Source organism: Bombus vosnesenskii, unplaced genomic scaffold (assembly GCF_011952255.1).
Source record: "Bombus vosnesenskii isolate JDL3184/JDL3185 unplaced genomic scaffold, Bvos_JDL3184-5_v1.1 scf7180000014535, whole genome shotgun sequence".
NCBI lineage: Eukaryota > Metazoa > Arthropoda > Insecta > Hymenoptera > Apidae > Bombus > Bombus vosnesenskii.
The window spans coordinates 1,030,927-1,043,446 of record NW_022883506.1 but is presented as its reverse complement, the minus strand read 5'-3'; the positions used below and the strand labels follow the sequence as shown (position 1 = coordinate 1,043,446).

Here is a 12,520-nt window from a genome sequence, read left to right as displayed (position 1 = left end):
GCGGACATACGTTGATAAAATATTATTTTGTTGCTACGTGCGTTCACATTTTACCGCATATTCGTGCTGTACACGTCGTTCACGTACTGCGATGGAAAAACCGAATATGCTTCAGTTCCACGCGGAAACTTCGACATCGAGTTTCAATATTTGGCAAAGTTTTTCGAAATATTCGTTCTACTCGTTGGTACTTTTCTAACAGGAACGAAATATTTTGTCTGCGCCGAACCAACAAGACGCTTTGATGGCTTTCTGCGCGAACTAGACGTAAAAGTTTAAGCAAAAGCATTGAAATCTTTTGACACATAATTAACAGCTTCGTACCGTCTATATCTGCTTTCGAAAATATAAATTTTTGTTTATATACTACCTTTCTCATAGTTGTTAGTTTTGACTTTACGTTTTACATGATCCCATAAGTCATTGACACTTTAAGTTTATGGTTATGTAAGTATCTAATTAGCATTACCATAGAAATTATACGGTGCTCGAGTATAGATAAAATCTTCTTTGACAAGAAAATCCAACTGAACTGTTTTATTGAATTTGCTATGTCTGAAGATACTCGATTCTTTTTGGTCCACGTTTCTCTCGATCGTTCGTAAACAGAATCATAACTCCCGCCATATCTACCGATAAGCCAATCTAAATTAACTAATGGTTATCGTGCGCATCTAGTCTTCTGAGAGCACCATCTTCCATTCCGAATTGCATCGCATTGAAGTAAACTTCAATTTTATTTTCGCAGGTCAAACTGTCGTATTTAAATTCGAAAACGTAATGTCTAAATTTTTTATGAGATACTCTTGCAAGTAAGTCGTAGAATAATTAGATCAGAACATTCGAGAATAATTCTTTCTTGTACAAACCCATAACACAATCGAATATGTATAACGTTTTTGTTAAAGGGGGAAAGGATATCTAAACAGTGGGGCCTGTAAATTTTCACAGCAAAATATATAAACGATGTAAAATCACAGTTTAAAAGTATCCATGACAGAAGTTTGCGGTAGTTCCACGCTCTATTTCACGCGAGAAAACTCGCCGACGATTTTTCACGAAAATGAAACGTCATACGAAATAAGCGTACAGTAGGTACATCCGCAACTTGCTTTTGATAAAGGATGAGTACTATTACTCTAATGGTGCCACAGTCACATTCTAGGCGATTCCGCATCAACCGTAAATATTTATCTTCGCTTTTCTCTTGCGTTTTCTCGTATTTCTTTTAGTTGAGAACAGATCATAATATCGTGGTATGTATTGTATCTTTCTCGATTTAGACAATGCTTACACTTTCGAATATTTGGTAAAAGCCGAAATTTTTCTTTCGGTGCATCGAACATTGTCAGGTATTGTTAAACTATTTTATCAATTTTGTTAATTTAATAAGAGAACGTTCCATTATTTGTATGAAATTTGTATGTACGAATCCATGGTTAGTACTGTATTCAACGGAAACGTAAGTAACAACAGTCGCCTGCCAGTAACGCTGTAGGATACGAGGTATCGTGTCATTTCCTGTGAAAATTCCCGGAGTTCGCACGAAGAAAATATCGTCTCGCCACTTATCAAAATAGTCAGTAAGCATTCACGTTTTGACTGTTCGGAGACGTTCTTTCTTTGGTTGTAGTCTCTCGGCTGGTCTGTTGTAAATAGGATGGTCTGTCAGTGTACGGCCGCAGCCGCTCTCCAGACGAGCCAAACAGGGAAAAGCACATTTTCCGCAGAAGGTTGAAATTAGCCGCGTTCTTGGCGGTTTCCTTTTCCACCGGCTGTGTGCGGTGGCACGTTGCTCGCATGTTGAACCGGCGCGGTGTGTGCGCGTGTGAAACGTACCGCGAAAGTCGGGGTGGTTGGAAAAAGGGCGAAAAAGAGAGAGAGAGAGAAAGAGAGAGAGAGAAAGAAAAAGCAAGAGACACGGAGGCACGGGCGACGCTTTGGTCGAAACGGGTTGGGACTAAGAAAAGTCGAAAATCTTAATTCGGGGGCGGTACCGACTCCGTGATGCGATGGGCGGTGACTTCTAAGCGGCGATTGGCTTGCTTCGGTAAAGGGTGAGAGATCTCCTACGGGGGTGGAGGAGATATGCGCCGTGATGCCAGGACGTCGGCGTGTGCACGTCTGTCCGAACCGGCGGTCCCCTCTGTACTCGAGGACGCCAGTCGACGCCGGGCGTCCCGAGCGTACAGTCGGGGAACTGTCGTTGTCCTTTGACGATCGCGGGAACGTGCTTCGATCGTTCTTACATCCTGGTTGATCGAGGATCGCCTCGGTCGATTGACCGCCGTCGCGTTCATTCTACTGGACGGAATCGTTGGTGAACATTGTAACTTTTACATTTTAGTCGTATCTGATTTCGGATGTAAAACTTGGATGTGGTGAAGACGGAGGGTTCGATCGGAGCAAAGTTAATCGATGGCGCGCGTGTTTGTTCGTTTCACTATCGCGTGTGACTGCTCTTAGGATGCGCTGGAGGCACGTGATTTTTTATAAAAGCTTGACCTAATCAAGAGGCGCGAGTCGACCGGAACTGTGGTTCCACCCTGGAACATCGCGAGTTCTCAACCTGTGATCCGTTTCGATGGAAGGTCGTTCGGAAGGGTCTTCTGGAGAACATTTCCGGTGGATGCTGATCGACGCTCTGACCGATAAATCGCTTTCAGATCCGAACGGGCGTACGTGCGCGGACAAACATCGGTGTGGACCATTTCGCGAGTGGGAGGACGACCTTGAAAGTTCGTACGGGCTGTCGGAGGAAACAAGGGACTCTGTTGGTGTGTCTGTTCGTTGCGGATGCGTATCTTACGCGGATCGTGCTTGTGCTACCGGGTTCGTCAAGTTGCAGCCAAAAATACTGGTGCTTGTTAAGGGAAGCAAAGGAACGTCTTTCAATATCGTACCCAGGATGGCGACTATCTTCGTCGTCTTGTGCCTGCTCTTGCTAGACACTCGACCAACGGTTGCAGCTAACAATGGTAAGCGAATTTTTCATTTCTTTCGTCTTTTCTTTTTCTCAATACGTATCCAATGTTTTATTCTTGTTCTGTGATACTCGAATATTATGATACTCTAATACTAAATATTAACATATCTCTTCATAATTTCTGACTTTTCCTGAAACATGCATACAATACATTTTTCTGTATTTACCTTTAGTTTACTTTTTTCTTTTCTAAGAAAAAATTGTATTCTGCCTTGCCTACCGCGGGCGGTCAATTTGACCGGCCGATAAAATATTTTAATTACTCTTATAATAAATGCAATCAGTACAAAGAAAAGGCTATCTCAAGGTCAGATAACAAACAAAATCAATAATAACAAATAATAACTGTTACGCCCGTAGCTTTGTCATAAATAATAATCCATCCCTCGATCAAGACGGCCACCAGCTGTCAAGACGTATCAATTCAGGCCCATAATAATCCTAACTGCTAGAAAATTTAGCATTTTTTACAGTCCATTGTTGCAAACATCCTGAAAGTCTAGAAGTTTCTTAGCGATATCGCTCATTGCGATAAAACATTGAAATGCGGGTTTTTCCCAACTCCACACTCGAGTAACCATTGGCGGAGAAGTAAATATTTTCTTATAAATATCGTAGTCACAGACCATATTCTTACTTGCTATCGACCTTTCGATCAGAATGCGTCTCAGTTTGTTAGTCAATCAATCGATATTTAAATTTGTTATCTCTAAAACTCAGACAGAAAGCATCTCAGAGCGTTTTGTGTAAAGTTGTAAAAGGAAAAGCAAAGCATATCAAATTTGACAATAATTTTGCATTCCGTACTGGTGTTATTCTGTGATAAATATTTACCCTAAAAATGTTAAGACTTTACAAAAAAAAAAAAATTACAAAAAAGATAACGGACATAGAAGAAGACTGTTCAGCGTGCGACGAACAAGAAACTTCAGCGACAGAAAACGGCATGGAAACACATGAAAAGCTATTTATAACCGAATCAGAGTTGAATATTATTTATAAATAAGCGTTCGCGTCCAGGGCAAAAAGAAAAGAAATTATCATTGACACCAAAGAGTGAGACTGATGTAGAGAATCAACGTATCGAAGCTGGGCCCGATGGGACAGTTTGGAAAGAAATAGATGCAAGCCCCAAACCTGGCAGGACATCAGCTTATAATATTTTTAGGGATATGCTAAACAGAATATAATGAAAGGACAAGTAAAGGCGGCATTTTATCTTATCATTGATCATCGTATAAGGGATCATATAATAAAATGTACGGAAGAAGAAGTATTTAGAGTATTGGCGACTAAGAGGGAATTAGATGCAAGAGAACTAGATGCATTTATTGCTCTGTTATATGTCCGCGGTGCATATCAGGCAAAGAATGTAGATGTTTCATATTTGTGGAATAAAATTTGGAGACCTGCATTTTTTTCAAAAACAATGAGCAGGAATGACTTTGCTGAAATTATGAGGTTTATACGATTTGATAAGAAGAACGAAAGAATCCAACGTTTACGAGCCAGTAAATTTGCAATGGTATCTATAGTATGGGGCTGATTTATAGAGAATTCACAAAATTGTTATAAACCTGGTTTATACATTACATTTATATAAAGAATCGCGGGAAAAAACCATGCAATAAAACTATCAACAAGTTCAGATTCATTACTATAAAAAACTTGTCAAGTAAAAAATTGTGAAGGTTACAAAATAATTTGTAAAAAATGCAGCGAAGTTGAATAAGATATATCTCTATGTAACTAAAAGTGTAATTTTATTCAAGTCTATAATTGAAATTAAACAGAAGTAAATTTTGACGAAATTTTATGACAGTTTATCATTTTATATACATTTAGTTATAAATTAACCATTATCTAAGTTAAATCATAAAAATTATTACTTCTTTAATCATCGGTCATTTTGACCGTACACGGTAGGAATTAGGTATACACGAAGTGTCGGTAGGTTTAGTGCTAAATATGGTTAAATTTGTGTAGAAGTTTGAAAGCGGTGAATTTCACCGACACTGGTAAGTTTAGTGTTAAACGCTTTATCAAATTTTGTTCACACAGTCATAATTTATAATTCACGATTGGTACCTTGAATTTATAAAAGCACGATACATAGTATCTAACTGTCGATGACATCAATTTTATTTCATATATTTCCATTGATTTCACATGACTGAATAAAGTCGTACTTGAAAATCGTAATGCAATCGCTTTCGTAAGTCAGGCTAGATTGTATTATCGTTTATTTCGGCTAGTGACGTGAAAATTAGCTGTTACTATTGCTTTTACAGATCGGTGATTGATCAGTGTTGATCTGTATCGTAAACTTCATCAGAATCGATATATGAACGGTCCACTATATATTCTGTCCCCCTTATTCTCTTCGTAGCGCTATCCGTGCCTGTTCGAGCGGCGATTTAAACGCATATGGTCCGATCAACGCGTAATCTCGGATTTCATTTTGGCTACGTTAAATCAGGAAACCGACAACAGCTAAAGTGTTCTAGGAAATTTAGCATGTCCAAATAACGCGCGTCAAAGCCGTTTTATCGACGAGAAATAAATGTCGCGATATCGCGCCAAATCGATAGCGATAGAAACAAAGTAGCCGATTCAGTTAATCAACTGTTTCTTTTTTCCGTAAAAATTGAACCGGAATTCGGCGAACGCGTGAGTGAAAATTATTTAAACCGTGATTGTTTGATAAAGCTATATAGTTGCGAAAGAAAAACGGCTGTTAAATTTATTTATTTCGAATAATTCTTTCAGAATTGTTTAGGATAATAAAATGTAAAATGCAATAAAAGAAATTTGCAGAAATTTATGAATTACGAGTATCACATGGGAATATGATAAGTCTATTTTTGTTGATTTTTTTATTCTTATACCGTTCGATGGTTGAAAGTGCACCGTTTAATTGTTGAATATTGAATGTTTGAATCTTAAAATTATTGATGTGTAAAAAACAGGAAATACGACTTATTGTGCTCTTCTCCCTCATATCTTTATTAATTACCTTTGAGGTTTTCATAGCGCTATTTTAAAATACAATAAGTTGGCTCTCCATGACAAAAAGTGAAGAAAATAAAATTTGTAGTGCAATGGCATACAAACACCTCGTAAACAATAAAAAAGCTATCGCAAAAGCGGCTTTGAAAAATTACAATCCAAAATCGTTTACACCATACAGATTCGGATTTTCACGAAAAAAAGAGAGAATCCTTCTGCCTGTTAGGATCCATCCACGCGAGAATAAACTCATCGAGTGAATTCATGCGCGACTGCGACGTAAATCATTCATTCGAAGTTTTACGTATCTGTATCACGTATGATTTTTAGCGGGAGAACATCATGATGAATGACGCTATAAAAGTACACAGTCACGTATTAATGTCACTGTTCTTCACGCGACCAAATATGTACTTCCACTCGTAAATATGCAATCAAACGTTAAGCACGGGAGAGTACAGCGCGAAAAAACGTGTGGAGCTAAGCTTAAATATTTGAACGACTCTTAATGACACGTGGAACACGTCCCACATGTTCGTAGAATTATTCAGACGCGCGAAATAGCACGCGTAAGATAGATTTACTCGCTGCTTTCGCTCGAGCTTGTTGAGATTAGTTTTCTTTTCGACGATCTTTAAAATTTTACGTCTTACGCGTGTAACGAAACTTCCCTTTCTAAGTTTTCGCAGGATATAGAAGTACAAGATCCCTGAAATATTGGTCTTTCGTCCTGAATCGTTTGTCTGCCGTGTAAACATTCAAAGAGTTACACAGGTGATAATTCGATCCAACCATTTACGCGCGTTAAATACATTTTGCGAACCGCGAAACGATCTCGACTGGAGTCCTTTGTCCTTGGACGTGTCGAGCAAAGCTCCTTTGTGCTCTCCGTCGCGTAGATAGTTCTCTTATGTTAGTGACGGTCATGGTCGTCTGTGAACGACACCTTTTCTCATAGCCGTCGTTTATGGCGAGTCTCGACGTCGCAAGAAGCTCGTTTCGGTTCTAATACGAGGCCGGTGAAATTACACTTCAATGACGAAATTGCGGCCGGGAATGAGCTACTAGGTCTTGCGCATTACTATGCATAATTCATAAGCGAGGCGTCGCGTCACAGCGGAACCACGATCGATAAATATTTTTTGAAGGCGGAACGACGTAAAAGTGCATGCAAATGAATTGGCCCTAATGTAGCTGTAGTACTAGATACTTATACGCCGTCCTAAGCACACCTCGGACACTTTCTTTGGGTAAGGTGGGCGCGCGTGCGCCATCTCTCTTCATTCTGTAGGTTCGTGGGCGGCTTTTATTGTCTTGCACTCGCGACGTACTTACGTTCAACTCCCGACAATTAACATTTTTTGCGGTCATAGGAACGCGAACTAGCGCACGAATAAATTTCGTGGTAATATAGCGGGCGTCAGCGACACGATGCGGTGGTTCGTCATTTAAATCCACCTTCTGTTTTCCTCCCTTCCTATCTTTTCCCTCGCTCCCTTACTCTCTTATTCCTGTTTCGCTTTTCGTCCTTCGCCCGTTTTGCTTTATCGTTTGTTTTCTCGTTTGTTTCCCATTTTATTTCTCGTGTGCTTTGCTTCTCGATTCGCTTTCTCGTTGCGTTTCCGTATTCGCGGAACGATGATTTATTAACCGCCAGCAAAGAGAAACGCGGAAGCTGGCGTAGCAATTTTCGTGTTTGCTTGTCGTACATGCGTTATTCATACGTTATCGAGTAATAGGCGATACATTGTTTTCGCGACTATTTCATTGACGTGTGCTTCGCCGAGTCGAATTTGGCCTGCAATATTTGTATAGATTGACACGAATTAGCGGAAGTGACATCGTTTTCCTTCTACGTTTTCCACTTGCGTTAACCTATGGATCAAAATGATCGATCTCGTCCGATGATCTTTCGTTCCACGCGCTTACTCCTTCGTAAGGTACTTGCAAATTTGATTCTGCTGGAATTATTCTAATCGAAAATGAATATCTCGGGAGATCTCGTAAATATCTCGTAACTTTATTTTTATTCGTGAATATATATCAAAGCTCATTCTTCAAATATCATGATTGTTCGGTGGTCGCGAATTGAAAGAACTTTAGCGAAATAATGCGCATATATCGGACGTATTTCGTATCGTCAACAGCATCTTTGGCGTCTTCCAAATGCAATCGTTTTTATGGCTGTTTCACCGACTATATCGTTGGTTTTTGAAGTCGAAACGTAGAGATGCCATTATCATCCCTGCTGACCGCCGATCGAATACGGATTTTATGCGGTGATTATTCAATTCCCATGCTACTATTCTCTTGTATGCTCAATTTCACTGGGACAGAGCGAGAGAATCGAGCAACTGGAATACGAGAAAATAGATAGTTTCGAGAACAGATACATAATATGGAAAACCTCTCATTGTCTTGGTATCAGATCTAACGATGGTCGACGAGTAAAATCGTTTCCAGGATCGGTTCGGCCGCTTTGTTAGCGTACATTTAATACGTTTAAGTAGGTAGACTCGGTCTATACGAGTTCTCCCTATTCGTTGCACGGCATTATCTAATTTCGATGAATTATTGAAGGAGTTTGATAACAAACGTCGGCTCGCGGGTTGGACCATGAGCATACATCTCTACTTTGGAATCTATTCTTAAGTTTGCTTATCTCGCTCACTCTCTTTTCATCCTTATTCGTTAAGTCCTCGTTCACGTTCCGTTCCTTTTTGTATCTTGTGCCTATAACAGTTTCTTCGAGTAGCTATCGTTTCCCACCCTCCAACGAATCTCTCTATGGAATTATCTCATCGCCCGAGGGTTGCCATCTGTTTCGCTGGGGGAGCACACCCCTAATTAGGTACAGCGACAGTTGTAAGCGCGTTAAATCTAATATCAATATCTAATGTGGCTCGTCGACGCATGCGCTCTACGTGGCAAAAATACTAACGATTTCTATACATATGGAACACTTATTTGTCTTTCACGACACGAGCCGTGAGTCGGTTTAAGTTATGGATAATCGCGGACACCGCATGGCCAAAGGGAAAATATTTCGATGTTACGCCGGATTTACGACGAATGGAACTCGTACTCAGGGGTTAGGAACGTTTAGAGACCAAGGGCTATCCGATGAGCTGACTGTTATGATTTTCTTTCTGGTTTGTTTCGCGTAGGGTTCCTTCGTAGCTGCTCTCAGCGTTTATGTAATACGATTTAGGTTTCGGAAATACGAACACGAGCATAAAGATAGTTTCCATTCAATGTGAAGCACCTTAGACGAAAAAATTATTATTTTCTTTCTGCTTCTCTTAGTTTGAATTTAGAAAGAATTTTGTTCTTGCGTTTCTACGTTAACTTAAATTAAACTATACTGACGTGTAAAATATTACGTTATCTAACTTTTCAAGGAGAAAGTTGCTTATAAAATTGCGAGAAGTTCGCGGAACGTTTATTGTGGTATTTGAGACGCAATATTCGAATTCGATCGCAACATTCTCATTACGTTTACGTTTCCATAAGTTGGATTAATCTAATAATGCCGTTCTTTGTCGAGAAACGATCGGAAAGAGAAACGTAACGACGACTGGGATTTTTCGCTTGGCCTCTAAATATTGTAAAATGCTAAAAATACAGAGATGCGGGCCAGCTGTGGTACGGATTATCGTACTTTTCTCTTCGCGCACGTACACGTTCTTGAATATTCATCTGCTCTCATCCGATTATCGTGAAATATCTCTGTTTCGGCTCGCTTTTACCTTATGTTAGAAGATAAACGGTCGGATAAAAGAGGGTGAAAACTCATGACTGAATAACGTAATTCTTTTTTTCGAAAAAAGAATTTTTTCGAATTACAAACCGAAGACAAGATGATCAAAGAGTGCGTCTAACTGATTATACGTGGATTGTCTTTTTCTATTGTTGAGCGAGCAATTGGTAGGTAAACAAAAGCCACGCAACTTTGTTCAGGTATAATGGGAATTCTTTAACTTGGGATTTGATATCGTACTTACTCTAAATATAACGAACAGGTTTGTTTAGGCTGTTTACACGTTAAAGCTGAACTTTTTGTTGGAAAACTTTAACAGCGTCGCAGGTTTGAACGGGATTTACCTTGGTTCTTCGAGGGCTAATCCCTCGTCATGAAATTACTTTTTTTTATTGTATAATCGGATATCGTTTACTGTATATATATATAATACATTTGTACGATTAATAATTCTGCTCTAGCAATTAATTTCTACAATTATTGAATTTCTATAAATATTATTGGTCATGATGCTCGCTTTTTATTTTAGAACTTTGTGCATATACACTAGTTTAGCAGTTTGGTAATTGTGAGCTAAAGTTATATTGTATTGTATACGCTTTGGAGAAACGTAGTCTGTATTCATGGGTTTAATACTCGGCATGTGTTAGGTCATGTCAGAAATTTGTCAAGTCAATCTAACTCTCGAGTTCTCTCGTAATTTATGTTGCCATGATAATTTTGTTATTTCTATAACATCAAACTAATAGAAGTTATTAAGATAATAACTATTCAGTGTGTGTCAATCATGATTTGCAATATATCAATTCTCAAAGGGACAATTGTCCCATGTAGTGTTGTTCCATACAATCGATGTACCAGTTATTCGATTTGAGCAACGCATTCTACAATTGTTCTAGTTATTTTCGTCGCGGATTATACGCACTTCTTCGGACAATAACGCGTTCACACAATTTATCGGTATTAATATTACAAAAACTGCAGTTTCGCGAAGCGTTCCCACCCTCGATCAAAAGGTAGGAACACAGACGCAGTCGATCAAATGAGATAAACATTGGGATCTTCAACGACGGCCCTGCGTTATTGGCATGAAGTGTACAACAGCCGTCTCGCGTGTCCGTACATGCGTTTACAGCGAACGCAATCCCTCTTATTGGGGGTGGAACGACCGAGTCGGGAGGAGGGAGGTTTGCAGACGGTAGAGGGTATATACGCTAGTGGGATTCTCGTAGTGAGGACCCTTCGGGGATTCTCGCTTCATGCATTTTATATTTCGTCGGACTTTGATTCCTAGACGGACCATGTGGCCCATGGGAGTAATCCTTAATCTTTGATCGGAAATTATCTTTGATCATGGTTCAGTCATCGGACGTTCTTTCACCTTTTCTTCTTATTCCGCGTCTCTGTTCTCCCTTGGGCCTGGAATGAGAGCCCATTCCACCCGCCGCTTGTATTCCAGGACGGGGAAACGTCGGTGAACGAGAACCGGGAACGGGGACACGCAGACAATGGGGAAGGAAGCCGTTGGTTGGTGGAACCTCTTAATCTCGTATCTTATAAAGTCCCGGAGTGGATACGCGTGGACTTCGTAATGCAGACAATTTTCGGAGGAGCGAGGAGGCGATACTTTCCCAGAGCGAGGCGTGTCGTTTCCGGACCGGATTTACGGAGTTTATATCGTGCCGCGCCGCGTGCAACCCGGTTAGGATACGTGATGGACCCTGATACGTTGCGGCTGCTCTTTGATAGAAACCGGGCACCAATATCGCCAACTTTATTACTCGTTTAGGCTTAGTAACTTTAGAGCGGTCGTTTTATCCTCGTCGTGTTTATTGCGTTCTTTCTCTCGTTGCACTCCTATTTCATTCTCGTCAAAATTTAAACTTATATCTTATAATCATCCTCTTCCTTTTCCACTATCCATAAAAATAATCCATAAAATAGTTTTCACGCATCGTACAATACTGACAATTTATACCACTTCGTGAATTTCAAAGTAGAACGCGTCGACGCCTCGAAATCGATAAAATTTCATATTTTCGTTTACCAAGGATCTCATTCTCCTCGTAAACCCTGTTATCCAGTTCTACACTTAAAACTCCGAAATACTTTAGCCAAGTAAACGCATCGATCGAGTACAGAGCTAAAAGTCAGAGGAAGAATCAAACGGCAATGCTTGTAAATCGTGGAAAGTGCGCGTATCCTAAGACCCGTTCGTCTTCGAGTGGCGAAATGATTTTCCATTACCATTCGACGGGACTCGAACGGAGGAAACTCGACGGCAGCCCATATCTGTTTCCCATTCGAGTTTCCCGATTCCGTAGCCGTAAACATCAGCGGATCTCGCTGTGGAAGCACGACCACCTCTCCGCATTTCGGCGAGCGTTGTTGAATCGGATTCAAAATAACGGCACACTCGAAATAACGTCGTTTTCGCCGCTATCGCCCAAGTCGATCCACTTTCCTCCCTTTCTCTCTCGTTATCTTCCGCTTCTCGTCCCTGGTTCCGTGAATCTTGAATACGTTGTTTGCAGTGACTGTCGTCGACCAGTCTCGGTGTCTTTAATCTGTTTGCGAAATACTTGCATCCATGGCGTGACAAAGCTACATGATCGAGAAAAAGAAAGAAAGAGAAGAATTGCAGAAGGGTGAAGGAGAAGAAGTGTGTGTAGCTCTCGAGAAGAAATCCTCGCGCGGACGATCTCAACTCGGCTTACCAAGTTGGCGAAATACTTGGGGGCTTTCTCATCCTCTCGTTTCCTCTT

At 40.3% G+C, this 12,520-nt stretch overlaps 1 protein-coding gene across 3 annotated transcripts in view; it reads left to right on the top strand.

The window, feature by feature from the left end:
- The first annotated feature begins 2,134 nt into the window (after positions 1 to 2,134).
- Positions 2,135 to 12,520, top strand: part of LOC117240037 (lachesin-like) — a 262,392-nt gene continuing 252,006 nt past the window's right edge. The window contains exons 1-2 of one of the 3 annotated variants that reach the window (XM_033505887.1): positions 2,136 to 2,591; positions 2,667 to 2,978. In XM_033505887.1, coding sequence (XP_033361778.1) covers positions 2,585 to 2,591; positions 2,667 to 2,978 — 319 coding nt within the window. In that variant the 5' untranslated portion in view covers positions 2,136 to 2,584. Of the gene's footprint in view, positions 2,979 to 12,520 lie in introns of all 3 variants that reach the window. The other 2 variants (XM_033505888.1, XM_033505886.1) reach the window with 2 other exon arrangements.